Source organism: Sciurus carolinensis, chromosome 2, assembly GCF_902686445.1.
Source record: "Sciurus carolinensis chromosome 2, mSciCar1.2, whole genome shotgun sequence".
Classification (NCBI taxonomy): Eukaryota; Metazoa; Chordata; class Mammalia; order Rodentia; family Sciuridae; genus Sciurus; species Sciurus carolinensis.
Window position 1 is genome coordinate 195,464,060 of NC_062214.1, and position 17,161 is coordinate 195,481,220.

Below are 17,161 nucleotides of genomic sequence, written 5' to 3' on the forward strand. Positions count from 1 at the left end.
ACCCTGACTAGGTGGAGAACTCACGACTTGGTGGGTCACCGTGGGATGGGCTGAGGGGAAGACCGGGGGAGGTGGTGTGCACCCCGTGTGCTGCGAAGGCAGCAGAGCGGGTCCCCATCCCCCACCCTGCAAATCCCCGCGTGGTTGGGGCTGCAAGGTCGCCAGCTCCAGCCCCAGCGCACCTGGTCCGCTCCTTCACGCCCGCCTGATGGATGGGGGCACTGGGCCCAGGCAGGGCAGAGGCAGACCCTCCGAGGGGCAGGTAGTGGACACGAGAGCCAGCCCACACAGCGCAGCTCAGTCCTCAGGAGGTATCCCATCTGTCCTCCGAAAAAAATCCCATCCATCCCCAGTCTTGGCTTTGGTGTCTCTGCTTCTGCAAATCCTTCCCCAACACCCCTGGGAAACTCTGTCATGGGCCCGTGTCCCCTGCTGTGGAGGGCTGGCCAGGGTCTGGATGGCCAACCAGACTCCAGCTGTGTAGATGGGGCCAGTTCACTAGGGGGAGGGGCAAGAGGATCACAAAAGCCTCAGTTTGTCACATGGACAAGAAGACCTCCAAGGAAGGGTGTCCTGGGCAGAGGGGACACCATGGGCAAAGGCAGAGAAGCTCTGCAGTAGGACTGTCACATGGTGGGAGTCAGGAAGAAGGGCCAGGCAAGTGGCAGGTGTCTACCTGCCTACAAGGGAGCCAATGAGGTTCATGACACCACCAGGTGGCAGAGTCCTTATGCTCATTCAACAAATATTTGCTGGACCTTCGAGTGAGCCAGGCCTGGCTCCAGCCCCAGGGGGTAGGGGGGGCGGATGGGGCACAGGACCTATCCTCTCAGAGCTAGATTCAGGTCCAAGACCCAGCCTATGATGTGCAATTGAGTGACAGGAGGAAGGACTAGGCACTGGGTCATCCCGCTGGACAATGGAGACCCTTCACCTGGATTATAAATACCTCTTTTCGTGCTTAGGACACCAGCAGTCTAGAGGCCCTCCGGGCTGCTGCACCTGGACCCCTGCCGGTGCCAGCCCTGGGTGAAGCACTTCATACCACCTCCCAGCATCTCTGCACCCTGGGGGGAAAGGGGACACCCACTTTACAGGTGAGGAAACTGAGACCCAGAGAGGATCAGGACTTTACCAGAGAGGGACTGGTCAGTGGGACCCCAAACCCAGTGACCTTCTCTGTGGTAGGCCATGTGACCAACTTCCCTTAATCAACTCATTGGAGAGGCCTAGCTGGTCAAGAGGGAACAGTCTGGGAGGGTCTCCAGGCCACCTGGAGATCACTTCCTAGGTTAAGAGCAAGAGGAGGGCGGGAAACCCTCCCCAATTCTAGGAGGTTATGCTGAGTCCTGGCCCCAAGACCCCTGCTGTCTCCAGAAGGTCATGTGGCCCAGTGCAGCCCAGGATCCCAGGCCCTGGCCACTGCCACCAACCTTCCCCACTCAGCCCAGGGGAGCCCCTAGCAGCTCAGGCAGCTGATCTGACCCCTGGCTCATCTGTCTAGGTATTTGCCAACCAGGCCCAGTCAGGTCCCTGTCCCTAGTGCCTGGCACAAAGGGGTAGGTGCCAAAGAGTCCTGGCTGGGCATGGGGAAGGAGGGAAGGAGAAAGCAAACCACAGGGGGCCCCTGGGCAGGCTTCAGGGTACCCTACAAGCTACATTTTCCCTCAAATTCCAGCTGAGTTGAGCAGTGCCCTGCCCCCACCTGGAAACCCTGCCCAGGTGGGGGTACTGGTGAATGACAGCTAATGTGGGGCACCAGGGAGGGTCCTGGTCTGAGCCAGGACTGCCACTCTCTGAACTCCGCTGCCCCCACTGGACCTTGGCTATGACAAGGTGGGCTTGGCTGACCATCAGGCTTTGGGTCTGAGGTCCTAGCACCTAAGAAGCTGGATCCCTCCTCCCAGCCCAGGATATGCTGCTCTTGGTCCTATGGCCCTCCAGCGCAATGGCCCAGAAGATGGTCAACCTGGGGCCTTTGTGAGCCTACCTGTCTTCCAGCTCCCACCTGGGTATTTTCAAGTCACTCATTCACAGCACTGAGGGTCAACAGAGAAGGCCCGGGACCCCATCCCCTAGACCCAGGGGGCCAAGCCTGGGCTCTGCTGGACCCCTGCCCCTTAGAGACCCGGTGCACCTGCTGCCCACAGTCCTCCCAATAGATGCCAGTTCTGGCCTCCGGAGGGGGTGGGGGAGGCCAAGAGACCCTCCAGGCCAGGGGAGAAGGTGCTGAAACTCAGCAGTCAGAGCCAGGCCTGCCGCCCACACACACAGCCTCAGCGGGCTCCGGAAGGAAATCGCAGGAGGAGTGTTCCCCAAGTAGGGGTCAGGATGGCCAGGGGAAGTCGCAGCGTTAGTCGCGAATATTCAAATCGGCTGATCCCTGACTGCTGCGAAAGGAGCCGGTGGAGTCCACCGAGGCTCAAAGTTTAGCACCAGGAAGGAGGACTCGAGGGGCACTCCCCAGACGCTGTCGCGGGACTCCCCCAAAATGGCTCCAAGACGCGACTGCCTGACCAGCCGCGAGGACTCCATCCCCCCACCCCGCCCCCACGAGGCGGAAACTTAAAAGCTCAGAACCAGGCAACTGTCAGCTGGGGGGCGGGGGACCGTGCGTAACAGCGGGAACAGAAACCCAGAGGGTCCCGGGGGGACCGGCGAGAGTCCGGGACAGGGCGCTCAGGCCCGCGGAGGCCAGCGCGGCCGGGCTGGGGGCGGCCGGCACTCAGTGGCGCACCCCACCCCAGCCGCAGCGCCCACCCGACCGAGCGGCCCCGCGCGGGGCTCCCCATTGTCTCGCCGCGCACACACACGCACCGACACACGCACACGGGCCAGGCACCCCGGCCCCGAGGCTGCGCTGGGGAGCCCCTCCCCCGCCCGGCTCCTCCACCCGCCCGGGCCCCGCGAGCCGCGGCGCGGAAGCCGCTCCACTCACCTGAGTTTCTCCATGTCTGCGGCAGAGGCCTGCGAGAAACCAAACGAGAGGGTCAGCAGGCAGCAGGCGTGCGCTCCGCGGCCGTGCCGGGCGGAGCTGGGCACCGCGGGCACCGCGGGGCGCGGCGGCGGGGCACCCCTGCGTGGCTCGGCCAGTGGGAAGCCGGGCCGTGCGCACCCCCGGCCCGCACCCTCCGGGTTCGGCCCCCGTGACTCAGTGGGCGCGCCGGGCCGCGGCCGAGTAACAGGTGAGCCCGCCCGGGCCGCCGCGCTACCCGGCACCGAGTTACGCCCCCCGGGGCGAGCAGGGGGCCGGTCCGAGGACGCGGGATGCCGCGGCCCCGGGCGCTCCCGGTCTCGTCCGGAGGAGGGGACCCGTCCCGTCCCCGTTAACTCCGGGCGGCCGCGGGTCCCTGCGCTCCCCGCCCCGCCCGTTAACCCTTGTCGCCCCGCGCTCCCTCCCGCGGAAGCCGAGCCCGGCATCGCAGGATCCCGAGTCCCAGAATGTTTGAGCCGCGGAATTGGGGCCGTGCGGGATCGCAGCGCCCGACACTCACGCGGTCCGAGCGTGATGGCATGCGGAGCCCTGCACTTCTCAGTCAGGGACCCCGGTGCCCTCGGATTCTGGGGTTCCGGGCCTGGCTCGCCCCTCCCGGGCCCGAGGGATTAACCCTTGCTCGCCGGCGGGGCTCCCTGCCGGGCTTGCGCACACCCGCCCGCGCGCGGCTTGGAGACCCTCCCCGCCCGGCCCCGCGCAGTCGGGCAGCCCCTCCGCGCGCCGGGCGGGGAGACCCACCCGCCGCCGTTAACCCTGTGGGCGCCGGCGAGCGACGGGGACCGAGAGCGGCCCGGGCGGGATCGCACTTCCTGCGCGGAGCGGGGGGCGCGGGGCGGGCTCTCCCCCGCCTAGGAGAGGCCGCGCCCGGGGGCTTTCCCCGTCTTTCCGTGCTGGGGGCGACCAGGGTCTGAGCCCAGGGACCACGCGACAGACCTGGGAAGACTGATGACTGCCCATCCCGGCCCCTCGCGCCGGGCGCCGCCGCCGCGTCCGCCGGGAGCGCGCTCCGCTCGGTCCGGGCCCCACGCCGCCTCCCCCACCGCCCCGCCGGGCGAGGGCGCAGCCCGGCACCGGGGCCTCGGCCACCAACTTCCCGGGCGCTCGGACAGGCCTCCCCCGGCCTCAGTTTCCTCACCTGAAAGCTGGGGGGAGGGGAGGCGGGAGGAAGCCGGACCAGAGCCACTCTGCTGCCCTTCAGCATAGGCGGCTGCGGAGGGCTTAGGGTGGGGGAAGGAATTTCAGGGGAAAGGGTCCCCAAGGCGCCGGGATGGAGGCTTCCCTCCCCGACACTCTAAGGTTGTCCAAGACCACGAGCCGGGACCCCTTCTCCAAACCCTCCTTCTCCAAGAACGAAGAGTTCTCCAGGAAGAGTTTGCCAACAGCCAACACGTCCCCCACTCCCCTCTCTTCCCCAGGCCCACCTTTCCTGGTCCCCATCACAGCCATCATCGCAGTGGGTCCCAGCATACAGCAGGTGCTCAATAGACACGGACAGTGCATGCCCGGGTCCTGCCGCACAGGAGCCGTGCCTTCAGCCTTTCCCCCTGGCTGGCTGTGAGTTCCTGGGCAGGAGCCCTGCGCTCTCACCAGGACACCCAGCACCCAGCAGGCTTGGCCTCCGCCAACTCAGGGTGGGAGGAGCCGTCCATTCGGAGGGTCAGACCTGAATCAGGATCAAACCAAACCCCCAAATCCAAGTGTTCATGCGTCCACCAACCAAAGGCTGGCCACTCGTTCAGCAGCTCCCGGCTAAGGTCTCCCACCAGGGAGGAGGCAGCAAATGAGGTGAGCCCGGCTCTCCTGGGCTAATGGCGCAGAAGCACCCCCACTCTCAGTTCTGGGAGTCCACCCTCAGCAGAATGACGGTGGCACACCACAGGGCCCTAGCCCCTCCGCTGACCCCTCCATAGGAACTGCAGGGAAGTGGCCTTCCCATCTCACAGGTAGGGAGAACAGAGCTCAGAGGCAGCCGAGTTCCAGGAGGCCTGGTACCGAAGAGGCCCTACTAAGCCGGCTCCTATTCCTAAGAGGCTTTTCCTTCCAAAGGTGGGGGACATCCCCGGATGTCTCTGGATGCCTCAATCACTCAGTCAACGACCTGCCAGGGAGCTTGTCTGAAATTAATATGAATACATTAAAATTTAATTTTTAAAAATCCAGCATTAATTATTTACGTTGAATGTTTGCGTACTTCTAGAAGGCCTATCTGGGAATCCCACACCCTGCTCCACCACAAAGGAACTGAACAGAGGAAGGGGCAAGGGGAGGCTGTCCAGCGTCCCTGGTGGCAGAGGTGGAGGCTGGGCAGGGCAGGAGACAGACAGAAGGGAACCAGTGGCTGGTGCCTTTCACTCTATTCCAGACCCTGACCTTGATCCTCCACTGACTCCTCCAATTCTCTAACGCAGAGCCTGCAGGGCTTGCCCTGGAGGGACCTCGCTCTTGAAAGCCACCTCCTCCTTGCAGCCCTCTGCAGAGACTGGCAGTCATTAGTAAAGCCCCACATTAGATGGGACAGGGCCTTGTCTTTCCCGCTCTGTCTGGGACCAGCTCCACGCTGAGCGGGGGATGAAAGCAGCAAGGCTGGTCCTGCAGGGAGGTCCTGTGCCCTCAGCTTCACCGGCCACAGGACTTGGGAGTGTTCCCGTGATGCCTTTTGGCTAGATGAATAAACCCTGCAGTGGCCTGCTCAGAGGCACCCAAGGTTGGCAGAGGTCTGCCTGATTTCCTGTGCGGGTAAATGGGTACTTCCTGCACGGGCGGGAGGACTGGGTGGGCACTGTGAGATCAGGCACCCATGGGACAGCCAGGGTTCACCTGGTGAAATGGTGGCCTGGGACCTCCCTTCAGAGTGGGTGGATGGCATGTCCTCCTGAAGCAGGAGCGCATGCTAGGTGCTCTCGGGCCCAGTCTGCCCTGCCTCTGGGCACTGCCGCTCCAGCCCACCCCACCTCCCTGCCTCTGTCCACCCGGGACTTCCCTGGTCCCCTCTGCGGGCCAGGCCAGCAGCCCCTTGTTGGCCAAACTGGACTGAGCCCTGTGCCCTTTCTCAGGCTCTGTGACCTCAGGCCCTCGCTGACCCCCAGGAACGCTGACCCCTGCACTTGCTCTGCACCCTCTCTAAGTTCTCTGTCGACCTCCTGCCCCTCTCCGTAGCCCCATTTTACAGGTGCAAACTCCGAGGCTCCGAGAAGTGAACACTGCAGGCCACCTGCAAGAGCAGGAAGATCTGGGGCCAGGACTCTCATCCACCTCGCCCAACCACCACCTCCCCTGTGGCCACCGGGCAGGACGACGTGCACACACGAGGTGCAGCCACCAGTGACAGAGGAGTTGACTCCATGCCTCCAGCCTGGCCTTGAGGGGCTGTGAACATTGACCCCAGTCCCCACCTGTCCTCCCTCAGCACTCAGCAGCCACCCTTGTCACCTCGCTGTTGCCAAAGTAACCCAGCTCCCCCTGCCTCGGGGGCTCTGCACTTCTTCCTTCCTTCTGGAAGGCTCTGCACCAGCTTCACTGGGCGGGTGGCTTCCTTTTCTGATCACCAGGCAAAGTATAAACCATACCCTGACAGCCCCCTGTCCTGGCCTCAAGTCTCCACGGGCCAGGGTTGGCTCCGAGGGTCTCCCAGATGGATCCAGGTGCTCCTCAGCCCCCAACCTGCTCTCAGGCCCTGTCACGCACACCAGCCTGGGGCCCTTCCTCAAGCCCCACCCAGTGCCAGAAGGCCTGAGACCCTGGGCACCAACGCAGCATCTGCACGGAGCTGGGCCCAGGGACACCCCCAGAGCTGCAGATGCGGGTCAGCCCTGAGCGGTGTGTGACTCCTCTGCTGGACCGTCTGGCCCCTGGCACTGCTGCCCACCCTGCCCGTGCCCGTGACCACTGAGCAAAGGAACTCAAGCCCATGTCTGGGAGGAACTGCTCCATGGTGCCACACGGAGGCCTGGATCCTGGTCCCAGCTCTGCCTCCCACCTGCGATGTGACCCTGGACAGTCCCCACCCTCCGTCAGGGCCTGCACTGACCTCTCAGACCCCAGCCCAGCGCTTAGTCCTCTGGGACCGCCTTACGTCTCCCCCATCCCACCTTGAGTGGAAGACAGGTGAGCCTGGGGCCGGCCGCAGATCCCACCTCTCTCACTGACTTCGACGTGCGCACCTCGGGCAGCCGTGCCATCTCAGGCAAGGCTCTCAGCCTCTTTGAGGCTGGATCCTTCGTCCAGGAAGGAAGGAAGGATGGCGATACTCAGGGGATGCTGTGAACAACAGGCGACTGTAAGGGGCTGTCCTCGGGGTGGGCCAGGGAAGGGCTGCAGCTGCAGAGGCAGCCTTCACGTGCACCTCAATCAGGGGGGACGCCTTTCTAAGATGCTTTCCTCTGCTCTCTACCTTCTTGCATTCATTCAACACACAGTGCTGAGCCCTGTTGTCAGGGACAGTGAATCTCCCGCCTTCACCAGGCTGATGTGCTAATGCAGGGACACAAACTCCACCGGCGAAATCTGCAAATGCTCCCCCACCCACGGGTCCCAAGGAGAAAGTCTGGTGAGAAAGATGGGTGACCAGTCGGCCGGGGCACAATCACAACAGGGAGGCCAGTGAGCCTGGGCAGGCAGCCCCAGGGTGGGTTGAGCAGTGGTGGGGTGCACTGAGGTCCCCTCGGGTCAGAGGTGGTGCAGAAGCCAGAATCCTGGAGGAGGACACCAAGGCTTTTGGCATGAGCAGCTGGGAAGAGGGTAGGGACAGAACGTGGGATCCGGGCCTGGGGTGTCCCCAGTGCAGCCAGCAGTCAGAGGATGGGTATGTGGTGCAGAGTTCAGGACAGAATCCAAGTGATGTGAGTCTGGGAGTGGCCAGACCAGCAGGGGTCACAGCCGCTGGGACAGGACAGAGCTCATGGGAAGGGAAGGAGGGACCAGGATGGTCCTGGGGCTCTGCCACCAGCAGGGTGCAGGGAGAGGACGGTGCAGCCAGCCAAGGAGCCCTGAGGGAGCAGGGGGACAGGCAGGACCCTGGACGGGGCATGTGTGTCCTCGGGTGTTCCCAGCAGGCAGAGGGATGGGCGCCATGAGGGGGCGTCCCAGGGAATTCCAGCGGCCTAGCCTGGAGTCCTAAAGTGACCCATGGGGGAAGGTCAAGGTCACCCAGCAAGGTGGGGACCTAAATTCAGACCCTGACTTGGAACTGCTCTCAGAAGGCACCGACAATGCTCTCCTTGGGATTCCAGAGGACCTGGCTGCAGAGGTGACCCTGTCTCTCCTGAGTCCTGACTGGGCTCTCCGGGGCTTCAGACAGGGCTCCCTCTTCCCAGCTGTGCACAGTGCAGACCGACTAGGCCGGCGGCTGCAAACTGGCCTCCCTGAGCTAAATCTGTCCCCCCAGCATGTTGTATCTGGCCTGCGCAAGGTTTCTTTCTTTCTTTCTTTCTTTTTAAAACATTTGAGCCAACTTTAAAAATTGGGAGAGTTTACATTTTAAAATCCATATTTTTGGCTTCTACTGAGAAATTTGGAAGCTCTAGCAACTCCGTCCCACATTCCCACGTGGCAATGAGACAGGGGAATTGGGAAGCAGCACCCCCTCCAGAGGCGCCCTGGGGTCCCCTGCTCAGGGGGACCAGCACACCTAGGCCTGCCCTCTCTGCTGGGGAATGGAGGCCAGGAGGGCAGAGTGACCTATTCAAGGTCACTCAGCAGGACCTCTTGAGCAGGATCCCACTGCAGCCCTGGGGACTGGCATGGGGTGTTGCCCCAGCCCCACCCAGGGCATGACCTTGGTCCTGCGCTTCCTGCTCTCTTCTTGGCCCTGTGTCCTCAGGGAAAGGCTGCATAAGTCACTCATGCCATACTATGAGTCTCATGAATGAGTCTCAGTCCCAAGTCTGACAGCTGGAGCTCCCAGAGACCTTCTGCAGTGACTTCTTGCCTGCTGGACAATGAAAGGAGCTTCCCCTGGCCACTTGCCCAGACAGGACAGAGGAGGACTGGAAGCCAGGGCCCTCCATGGTCAGTGGCTTCCTCCTGGCTAATGATGGTATGCCAGGCACTGTGTCTCTGAAAGGGCTTTCAGGCCCGAGCATCAGCTTTCTGAGCCTCAGTTCCAAATCTGTAAAATGGGCCCGCTACTTTGCTCCTGGGGCCTGGCTGCATCTGATCTGAGAGTGGAGTTGAGCTGGCGCTCACCGTGTGGAAGGACGCTGGGGTTGGGGAAGGCTGGGGGCAGAGGGAGATAGGCCTGGAGCCTCCAGGACCAGGCAAGGCCCAGCCCTGACTGCAATGGCTGATGCTCACCTCCCACTTCAAGGAGCAAATGCCAGCCCCTCCATAGGAACACTGCTGGCCTGGCCCTGGACACAGTCTGCCCGCAGTACTCACTGCTGGGCCCTGACAGATCCCTGACGCTCTGTGTGGCTCTGCAGTCCCAAGAGGCAAGTGTGAGGAGCCTTGGGACAGAATCTGCCAGGGGCCCTGGCATTTCTGGAACTCCTCTGAGGGCTAATGGTCCCCTGAGAGAGGTCTGCATGGTGCACAAAGCCCAGAGCCACAGAGGGTAGGGGTCTTAGATCGCCAGCCCCTCCTGGGTGGTCACTGCTGCCTTTTCACTGCTAGGAAAACTGAGGCCCAGAAAGGCAGAGGACCTGTCCAGAGTCACACAGCAGGCAGCGGTTCTCAAGCTAAAGAGCTCCCCAGCATCCCAGGCCTGCCCGGCCCGCCATGGCTCTCAGGGAGGGACCCTGGGGCTGTGCAGAAGCAGAGCTCAACAGGACCATCTGCTGCCATTCCTGGAGGCAGGAGGCCGGGCAGGGCGCAGGGCGAGTGACAGGGCAGCAGAGGTACGGGGGAGGCAGGGCTCGCCTGGGTCCAACCCCAGCCCTCTGGGAGGCCTCCGCCATGTGGCGGGGGGCGGCCCCTCAGAACCTCAGCTTCCACTCATTAACCGGGGCAGCTAGGAGGGCCACTGGTCCACCTGCGGCCTGATGGGACCACGGGGCTCTCCACAGCACCTGAAGCCTCCGAGGCTCAGACACCAGAAGGGTCAACCACAGCAACGCTGCGGGGGGCCCCAGAGGGGCTGTGTCCTCACACAGGGGCCCTCAGTCCAGAAACAGTCTGCCTGCCCCGAGCCAGGACAGGGAGTTAAGGTCTTTTCTGTTACAAGGTATCACGGAAGGAAGGTGGCCAAGGGACGAGGAGGGGACAGCCAGGACTCAGAGGGAGCGCAGGGCCTCAGCAGACCTCTGCCGCTGCCCGCGGGGGCACTGGGGTTGGGGGAGACTCACCGGGCCTGGATGCCTCCACGGAGAGGCGGACGGGCCTCCATGCTGGTCGCCGTCCACAGAGGGCCCTCTGGCCTCCTTGGCTTGGCCTGGCCCCACTCCTCTCACAGCCTCCGCTGCTGCCTCCGAGGAAAGCTGGGGGCTGGGAGCCGGATCCGCCTCCTCTGGGGTCGCAGCTCCAGCTGGAGGCTCCTGGGCCAGGCCTGAGCCTTGCGCCTCTGGAGAAGGTGCTGGGCCGCGGCCTCTGGGCCCCCTGAAAGCCTCCAAGGTCCCAGGGTCCAGCACCCGCACGGCGACCTCGTCCAGGAACCTGGAGAAGGGCAGTCTGGCCTCCCGCCGGCGACCCAAGCGAGCAAGAGGGCCTGTGGCAGCCCTGCATCCTGTGCTCTGGGGCTCCGGGGTGGGCGGTGGGCCAGGGGGCACCCGTGCCTTCTGCTGGCTAGGCTGTGCGGGGCAGCCGGGGTGGGACGCAGCCCTCTCTGGACTCGGTCCTGGGCTGGGGCTCTGTTCTGGGTCTCCAGGTGCCTCTCTGTGGGCTTCCTTGTCGGGGGCTTCTGCCCCCAAAGCCCCGAGGGAGCCATGGCCGTCCCGCCTGGGGCTGGTGGGATGAGGGCCCCGTGCCAGGGAGCCAGGCCCAGAGAGCATCCTCCTCAGTCAGTCCAAGGTCGTGCTGACCCCCACTCCTCTCCCTCCATGGAGCGGGGATCCCTGTGCTCTCCCAGGGGTCAGGCCACTGTCCTCACTGGCCAGGATGATCAGCCAAGTGCCGCCTGCCCATCGATCCAGAGAGCATGTGGCAGGGCCGAGTGGCCTCCCGCCCCCAAATTGATTCTCACTAGACGGGAGCTGAGCTTCAGGGCTTGGTGCTCGTGCGGAGAAGGTCATGTCCCAGCTCTGCCTGGGAGTTGACGAGCTGCCGGGTGCAGGGCCAGGGCTGCTGTGCCTCGCCCGCCTCCCTCCCACTGTCTCCTCTGCCAGGTGCAGAGCGGGGCGCGGGGCACAGGGGGCAGGCAGCATGCAGACTCCCTGACAGGGCCCAAGGCAGGCAGACCAGGGCCGCAGCACCTGGCCCCACGGGAGGGGTGGGAGACACAGGCAGCTCTGTTCTCCCACTTTCCTCATCAGAGAACCCTCATTGTGGTCTGAGAGGCAAGATGCTCAACAAAACTACATTTCCCAGGCTCCTCTGCAGCCAGGGAGCAGTCCCCAAGACAGAAACAGAAGTTGTTGGGTGTGTCAGCCGGGAGTTCCTTAAAAGGGATCAGACAAGCCAGGCACGGTGGGGCCTGCCTGTAATCCCAGATACTGGCTGAGGCTGGAGGATCACGAATTTGAGGCCAGCCTGGGCAACCTAGTGAGATCCTGTCTCAGAATAAAATAGAAAGGGCAGGGCTTGATGTAGCGTACTCGCCAGGCATGTACTGGAAAATTAAAAGCCTGTGCCCTTTTGCCCCCGCTGGCCATCCTCTTGCTTCTTTTCTGGAACATGGAAGTGTGGCTGGAGCTGTGGCAGCCATGTTGGACCATGTGGTAAACTTGTAGCAACAGCTATATATGAAAGGCAGAGGAGCAGAAAGACAAAAGGAAATTGAATCCCTGATCACTGACTCATAGTATTAGCCGGGTGCCACCTGCCTGTGTACGACCTTAACCTGAGAGGGAAGCAGTCCCACCTTGCTTAGCTGCAGTTATCTCCCGTCAGTGGTAACAGCTATGAGCAATTCCTCAGTGGTACCCAGGGGAAGGTGAGGAGCAGCTACCGCCACCCATGAGGCAAGAGCCTCCGGCACAGGGCATATCGGAGGGGCGTGGGGGGCCCGAGGGAGGATGCCTGCCTTTGCACCTCCCAGGCCAGGGTCCAGGCAGAGCCCCTTCCCAGGAGGCAGCCCTGTGGGCCCTGGAGGCAAGGGAAGTCTTGCTAGGGGTGGTAACCCCAGAACCCGACCAGCGGGCAGCTGCCACCACTGTCCCTGGCACTGGCCTCTGTCACTTGGAGCACAGCCCAGGCTCTCCTCGGCACTGTCTGCTCCTGGCTGTGCCCTTGCTCCCGAGCCTCATGTCCAGTGCCTGGGGACCCTGCTCACTGGGCTCGGCTGGACACCACAGCGTCCCTCCAAGACAGGACCACAGGCTCAGCTGGCCGAGACAGGGATGAGAGCCACCGGATCCTTCCCTGCCTCTTCCCTGACCCCACCTTGACCACCAAGCCCTGGTGACTCAGCCTCTCTCTGACCTGGACACTTCCGCCCATCCCCATGGGCACTGCACTGGTCCTGGATGCCACCATGTCTCACCTGCACATCTGTGGTCACCCAGCCCAGGGTCCCTGACCGCCCCTCCAGCTCAGTCCCCGCTCCACAAGGTCAGCACACTTCTGAATCCCAGGTAGATGATCAGACAATGGCACACAGTCACAGCCCGGCAAGGCTCTGATGCCTTCTCCGCTGGCCTGTGCTCCTGCCACCCCAAAGGAACTTCCGTCCCGCTGCTGAGGGCACTGGGCTCCGCGTGGCCTCAGGAGCTTCCTGCTTGCTTCCTCCACCAGGAGCACCCCCATCCTTCCCGGGCTCCCTCATCGGCTCCCAGCCTGGAGGGTGCTGGCGGCCGCCTCGGGCCCGCTGGCTCTCAGCCCCCTGGCTTCCCTCTCCTGCAAGGTGCTCCCCAGCTCCGGCGCGGCAGCTTAGCCTCTTGCTCATCAGTGTCAGCTCTCCTTCCTGTGCCCTTCCCCAGTGCCACCCTCTGAGATGGGCATGCACGCATGCCATGCCCTACCTGTGCTCAGTGCGAAAAGGACTGGGGAGGGGACTTGTCAGAGGTCACTGCCAGAGGCCCATGATGGCAGCCAAAGGTCATGGACTTACACCCATTCATCTCCAGGACAGAGAGGCCTTGCCACGTCTGCGAGGGCCCACCCGGTCCCCCTGTGACGAAGCAGAGGGCCTACAGGAGGTCTGCTGCTCCTAGGCTGGCACTGCACAGCCAGGCCCTGGGCAGTGGAGGGACCCACCCTTCCCTGTACCCGCTGCACCCGCCACCTGCTGACGCGCACTCATGCAGCTCTCACCTGTCTCCCTCCAGCTGCCCACCCCTCAGCGCGTCCATCCTGTCGCCTGGACCCTTTGGTGTGTCCACTGAGCGCCGATCACCCTCCATGCCTGTGTTCACACGTTCACCCAGGTACACTCGCTCACCTCCCCGCCCCTCCGCCTGCATCCGCCCACCTCCCCCACCCCTTGCCATGACTTTACGGACGTGTATTCCAGTCCATCCACTGCATAGAGACTGGGGTGACCGCACCCACTAGCCATCCATTCACCTCCAGGCCTGCGCTCCTCCTGACACGCACCCCTTATCCCTTCCTCCATTCGCATCTGTGCAGCCAGCTGTCCATTCTCAGATTCCTCCGTCCAGTCACCTGTCAACCTTGCCAGCGTGGGGAGCCCATCCTTCCCACTGCCGTGTCTCTGCCGATACTCCTCTGCACACCCTTCCGTCTATCCACTCGGCCACTGTTTCTCAGCCTACGTCCATCAAGCTCTCCTCCCACCCACCCAGCTCTCTGGCTTCCTGTCCGTCCTCTGGTCTGTCCTGCCACATGTCCCACCACTCCTCACCCACACGTGACCCAGGCCCTTCCATGTGCCCCGCGCTGCTTCTCCACCTGTGTGATCCCAGCAGGCACCACCAGTGGCATGGCTGGGGGCTTCCATGTCAGTCTTCCCAGGCAGGTCAGATCTGATGGGAAGGCCTCAGGGGTCACTGTGGCCTGCTGGGGTTGGGACACTTGAGTCACTTTCCTGGCTAGGGGCAGAGAAACCCATGTAAACCCCTGCCACACGGTCAGAGTCCATATCTCCCATCAGACTATGACCTCTTGAAGGGTGAGGGTCTACGTCAGATCTGCCTAAGTGACCCCAAAGAGCAACACGGCGCGTGCCCAGGGAGAACGTGCGAGGTGAGCACAGATGCGTGTGCCTATTCGCTCACTCCTTCCTGCAATGGTTGAGGCCACAGGGACTCCTCTGATCAGGTACCCTCTGGGGCCTGCTCTGTCATTCCCTGAAAACAAAAGGTGCTCAGCCTTTGAGACTGGGCCTTGCCCAAGGTCACAGAGCAAGTCAGCAGCAGAGGGGGAACTGGTACCCAGGACCCCAGACCTCTATCTGGGTCTTTCCACCAGGGTTGGAACTAGCTCTGGGGCAGCATGCACAGACTTGGGGTCACCTGAGATTTGTCCCAGAGCTCCTTATCCCTTGGAGGGGAGGAGCTACCTCTCCCCACCTCCATGGCCATGGCCCGGACTTGCACACTCTGCACGACTGAGCCTCTTCTGGTCCTTGAATCTATGCCTTCTCACCCCTGCACTGTACGTCAGGGGCCATGCTCCTCCACCCTGCCCCTGCACCCACCCCCACCTGCTCTGCTCCTACTCAGCCCAGGAGTCTCATTTCCTGGGATCTGGGGAAAGACATGGATGCCTGGGTTTCATTCATGCAAATTATTCATCAATCCATTCATTCTTCAACATGATTACCTGCCTACAGGAACAGGGACACTGCTTCAAGCTGTTACCCAGCACACAGTAGGTGTTCAATAAATGGCAGCTACCATGGGCCAGACCCTGTGTCCAAAGGTCTTTAAATAGACGCTCATCATCCAGACTGCCTCACACTGGCTTGCCCTCCTGGGTCTGGAGAGAGTATCAGTCCAGTACCACCAGCACACAGGAAAGATCCTTCTACACCTGAAGCTCGAGGGAGCCCTGCCTCACACTCCTCTACCCAGGTGCCAACAGCTGCAGGTTTTGACGACTGAGTGAAACGAGGGCCACAGGAATCTATAAATATGAAACAATAACCTGGGAGGGTCCACAGCGACAGCGCACCCGCCCCTCGCCGGGCGCCCGCGTGCCGCATCTGCCACTGTGCTTGCTTCTCAGTGACGCCCTGATTATAGTGAGAGCTGGGAAAATTGAGGGTTTGCGGGCGGCTGCCAGGGCCCTCGCCACTACCTCCCGCCCTGAGCATCACAGATGCCAGGCGGAGCGGCCCCCAACCGGCCACTTGCCCCAGCCCTCCGCGGCGTCACACCACAGTGTATAGGAGCTTTTTCCCCCACAGTCCTCCTTGAAGTCTGGCCCTGGGAGTGGCAGGGGCCTGTGCACCCTTGGCAAATGGAGGCACTGGCCCCCAGAGACGGGAAGGGACCTTCCCATGGTCTGCAGAGATCCAGGGCGTTGGGGGCTCAAGAGGAGCCAGGTCCACGGAGACACATGCCTCATGGTCTGCACAGCCAACCTCGCCGTCAGGGCTCCGCGGGCAACACTTCATGCAGCCAGCCCTCGGCTGCTGGTGCCTGCTCTGCTCCCTCCTGATGCTCAGGAGATCCCGGGATGTCGCCCACGCGGCTCCTGCCCCCAAGGAACCTCACTGGGGATGGGGTGGGGCACAGACAAGGAAGGAAACACCTCTAAATCAGGCAGGAAGCGGAAACGCTGGGGCAGAAATTCCCGGCCAACGTGCTGGGGCTCCGGGAGCGTGGCAGCGCCAGCCCCTCGCCTCCCCAGCCTCAGTCTCCTCGCCTGTAAATGGGCGGAATGACAGCCTTGCAGGCGCCGAGTGAGATGGGGGTGCCCGAGACTGTGCGTGCCCACGCACTGCAAACGCTCGCCGAACCCACCGGGCCAGCCTCCTCCCGGCTCCTCGGCCTCCCCTGGCCGCCTCCCGAGCGGGGTCTGGCTCTACCCCCCGAGTCAGGGCGGGAGGAGGCCTGCCCGCGCCCTGGCCACCTGCCCCGGACAGCCGCGGCTCCCACACCCTCAGGCCTCGCCCCGGCCCGGTCCCGCCCTTCCTCCCGCGGCAGGGACGCGCGCGCTGGAGCGAGGAGCGCGCCCCGGACCCAGGCGCTCGGGCCGGCCGCGCAGGGGGCAGGGCGGCGCGCGGAGGCCGAGCTCCCCGCCCCGCTGAGAGTGGCGGCTCCGGGGCCCGGGAGCGGCCCGCGCGCGCGGCGCCGCGGGAGGGGGAGGGGAGGCGCCCTGGCCGAGCGGGCCGGGGGCGCGGGCAGCCGGGCGCGGCGCGGGGACCGCCCGGGGCGTGGGTGCGCCCGCCCCGCCTCCGCGCCCTGCCCTCCGCTCGCAGGTACTCACCGCCCGGCGCAGCCGGCCCGGCCGGCGGCTGCCGGTCCACATGGCCCCGGGGCAGCCGCGCTGCTCGCCGCCGCCGCCGCCGCCGCCGCGCCCGGTGCCGCCGCCCCCTCCCCTCGGAGGCCGAGCGCCGGGAGCGGCGCGGCCGGGGCTCCCCACCCCGCCCGGCTTCCCGCAGGGAGCGCCCGCCCCCCGCCCCCGGCCCGGCTCCCCGCCAGCCCCGGCCCCGCGCAGCCGCGGCTGCTTCGGCGGTTCCCCGCGCGGCGGCCGGCTGGGCGCACGTGGTGGGCGCGGGGCGGACGGGGCAGCGCGGAGCCGCGCGGCGCGGCGCGGGGGCTGGAATGGCGGCCGGCAGGGAATGAATGAAGCCGTGCATGAATGGCAGGGCGTGCCTGAGCCGCGCGGCGCGCAGGGGGACGGATGAATGGGCCCGCGAGGGAACCGGGGCACGAGGCCGCGCGAGTGGAAGACCTGTGGCCCCCGAGGCCGAACCCAATACTGACCTGCTCGCCTCCGTCCGGTTCCCTGGAGACTCAGCAGCGAATGAACCGAGTCCCTGCCCTCAAGCAGCGTACAGTCCACAGAGCAGCAAACGGCACCTAGGCTGTGGCTGCCCAGCTGGCCTCTCCCAGCATGTACCATTTTTACCACGTTGAAGTGCCCCTGCCTGCAGTCTCGCTCTCTCCATCGCTGTGGGCACCTGCCCTGCTCTCCTTCCCAGCCTAGGCCAAGGGAGCCAAGTGATGG

General features: G+C 64.0%; 1 protein-coding gene across 3 annotated transcripts in view; it reads right to left on the reverse strand.

Annotated features, from left to right (window-relative positions):
• Positions 1–16,502, reverse strand: part of Begain (brain enriched guanylate kinase associated) — a 35,745-nt gene extending 19,243 nt beyond the window's left edge. Inside the window, exons 1-2 of one of the 3 annotated variants that reach the window (XM_047542144.1) lie at positions 16,418–16,502; positions 2,939–2,967 (exon numbers count right to left, since the gene is read on the reverse strand). In XM_047542144.1, the coding sequence (XP_047398100.1) occupies positions 2,939–2,967; positions 16,418–16,459 (71 nt within the window). In that variant the 5' untranslated portion in view covers positions 16,460–16,502. Of the gene's footprint in view, positions 1–2,938; positions 2,968–3,494; positions 3,608–3,928; positions 3,953–16,417 lie in introns of those variants that run through there. The other 2 variants (XM_047542145.1, XM_047542146.1) reach the window with 2 other exon arrangements.
• Positions 16,503–17,161: the final 659 nt, after the last annotated feature.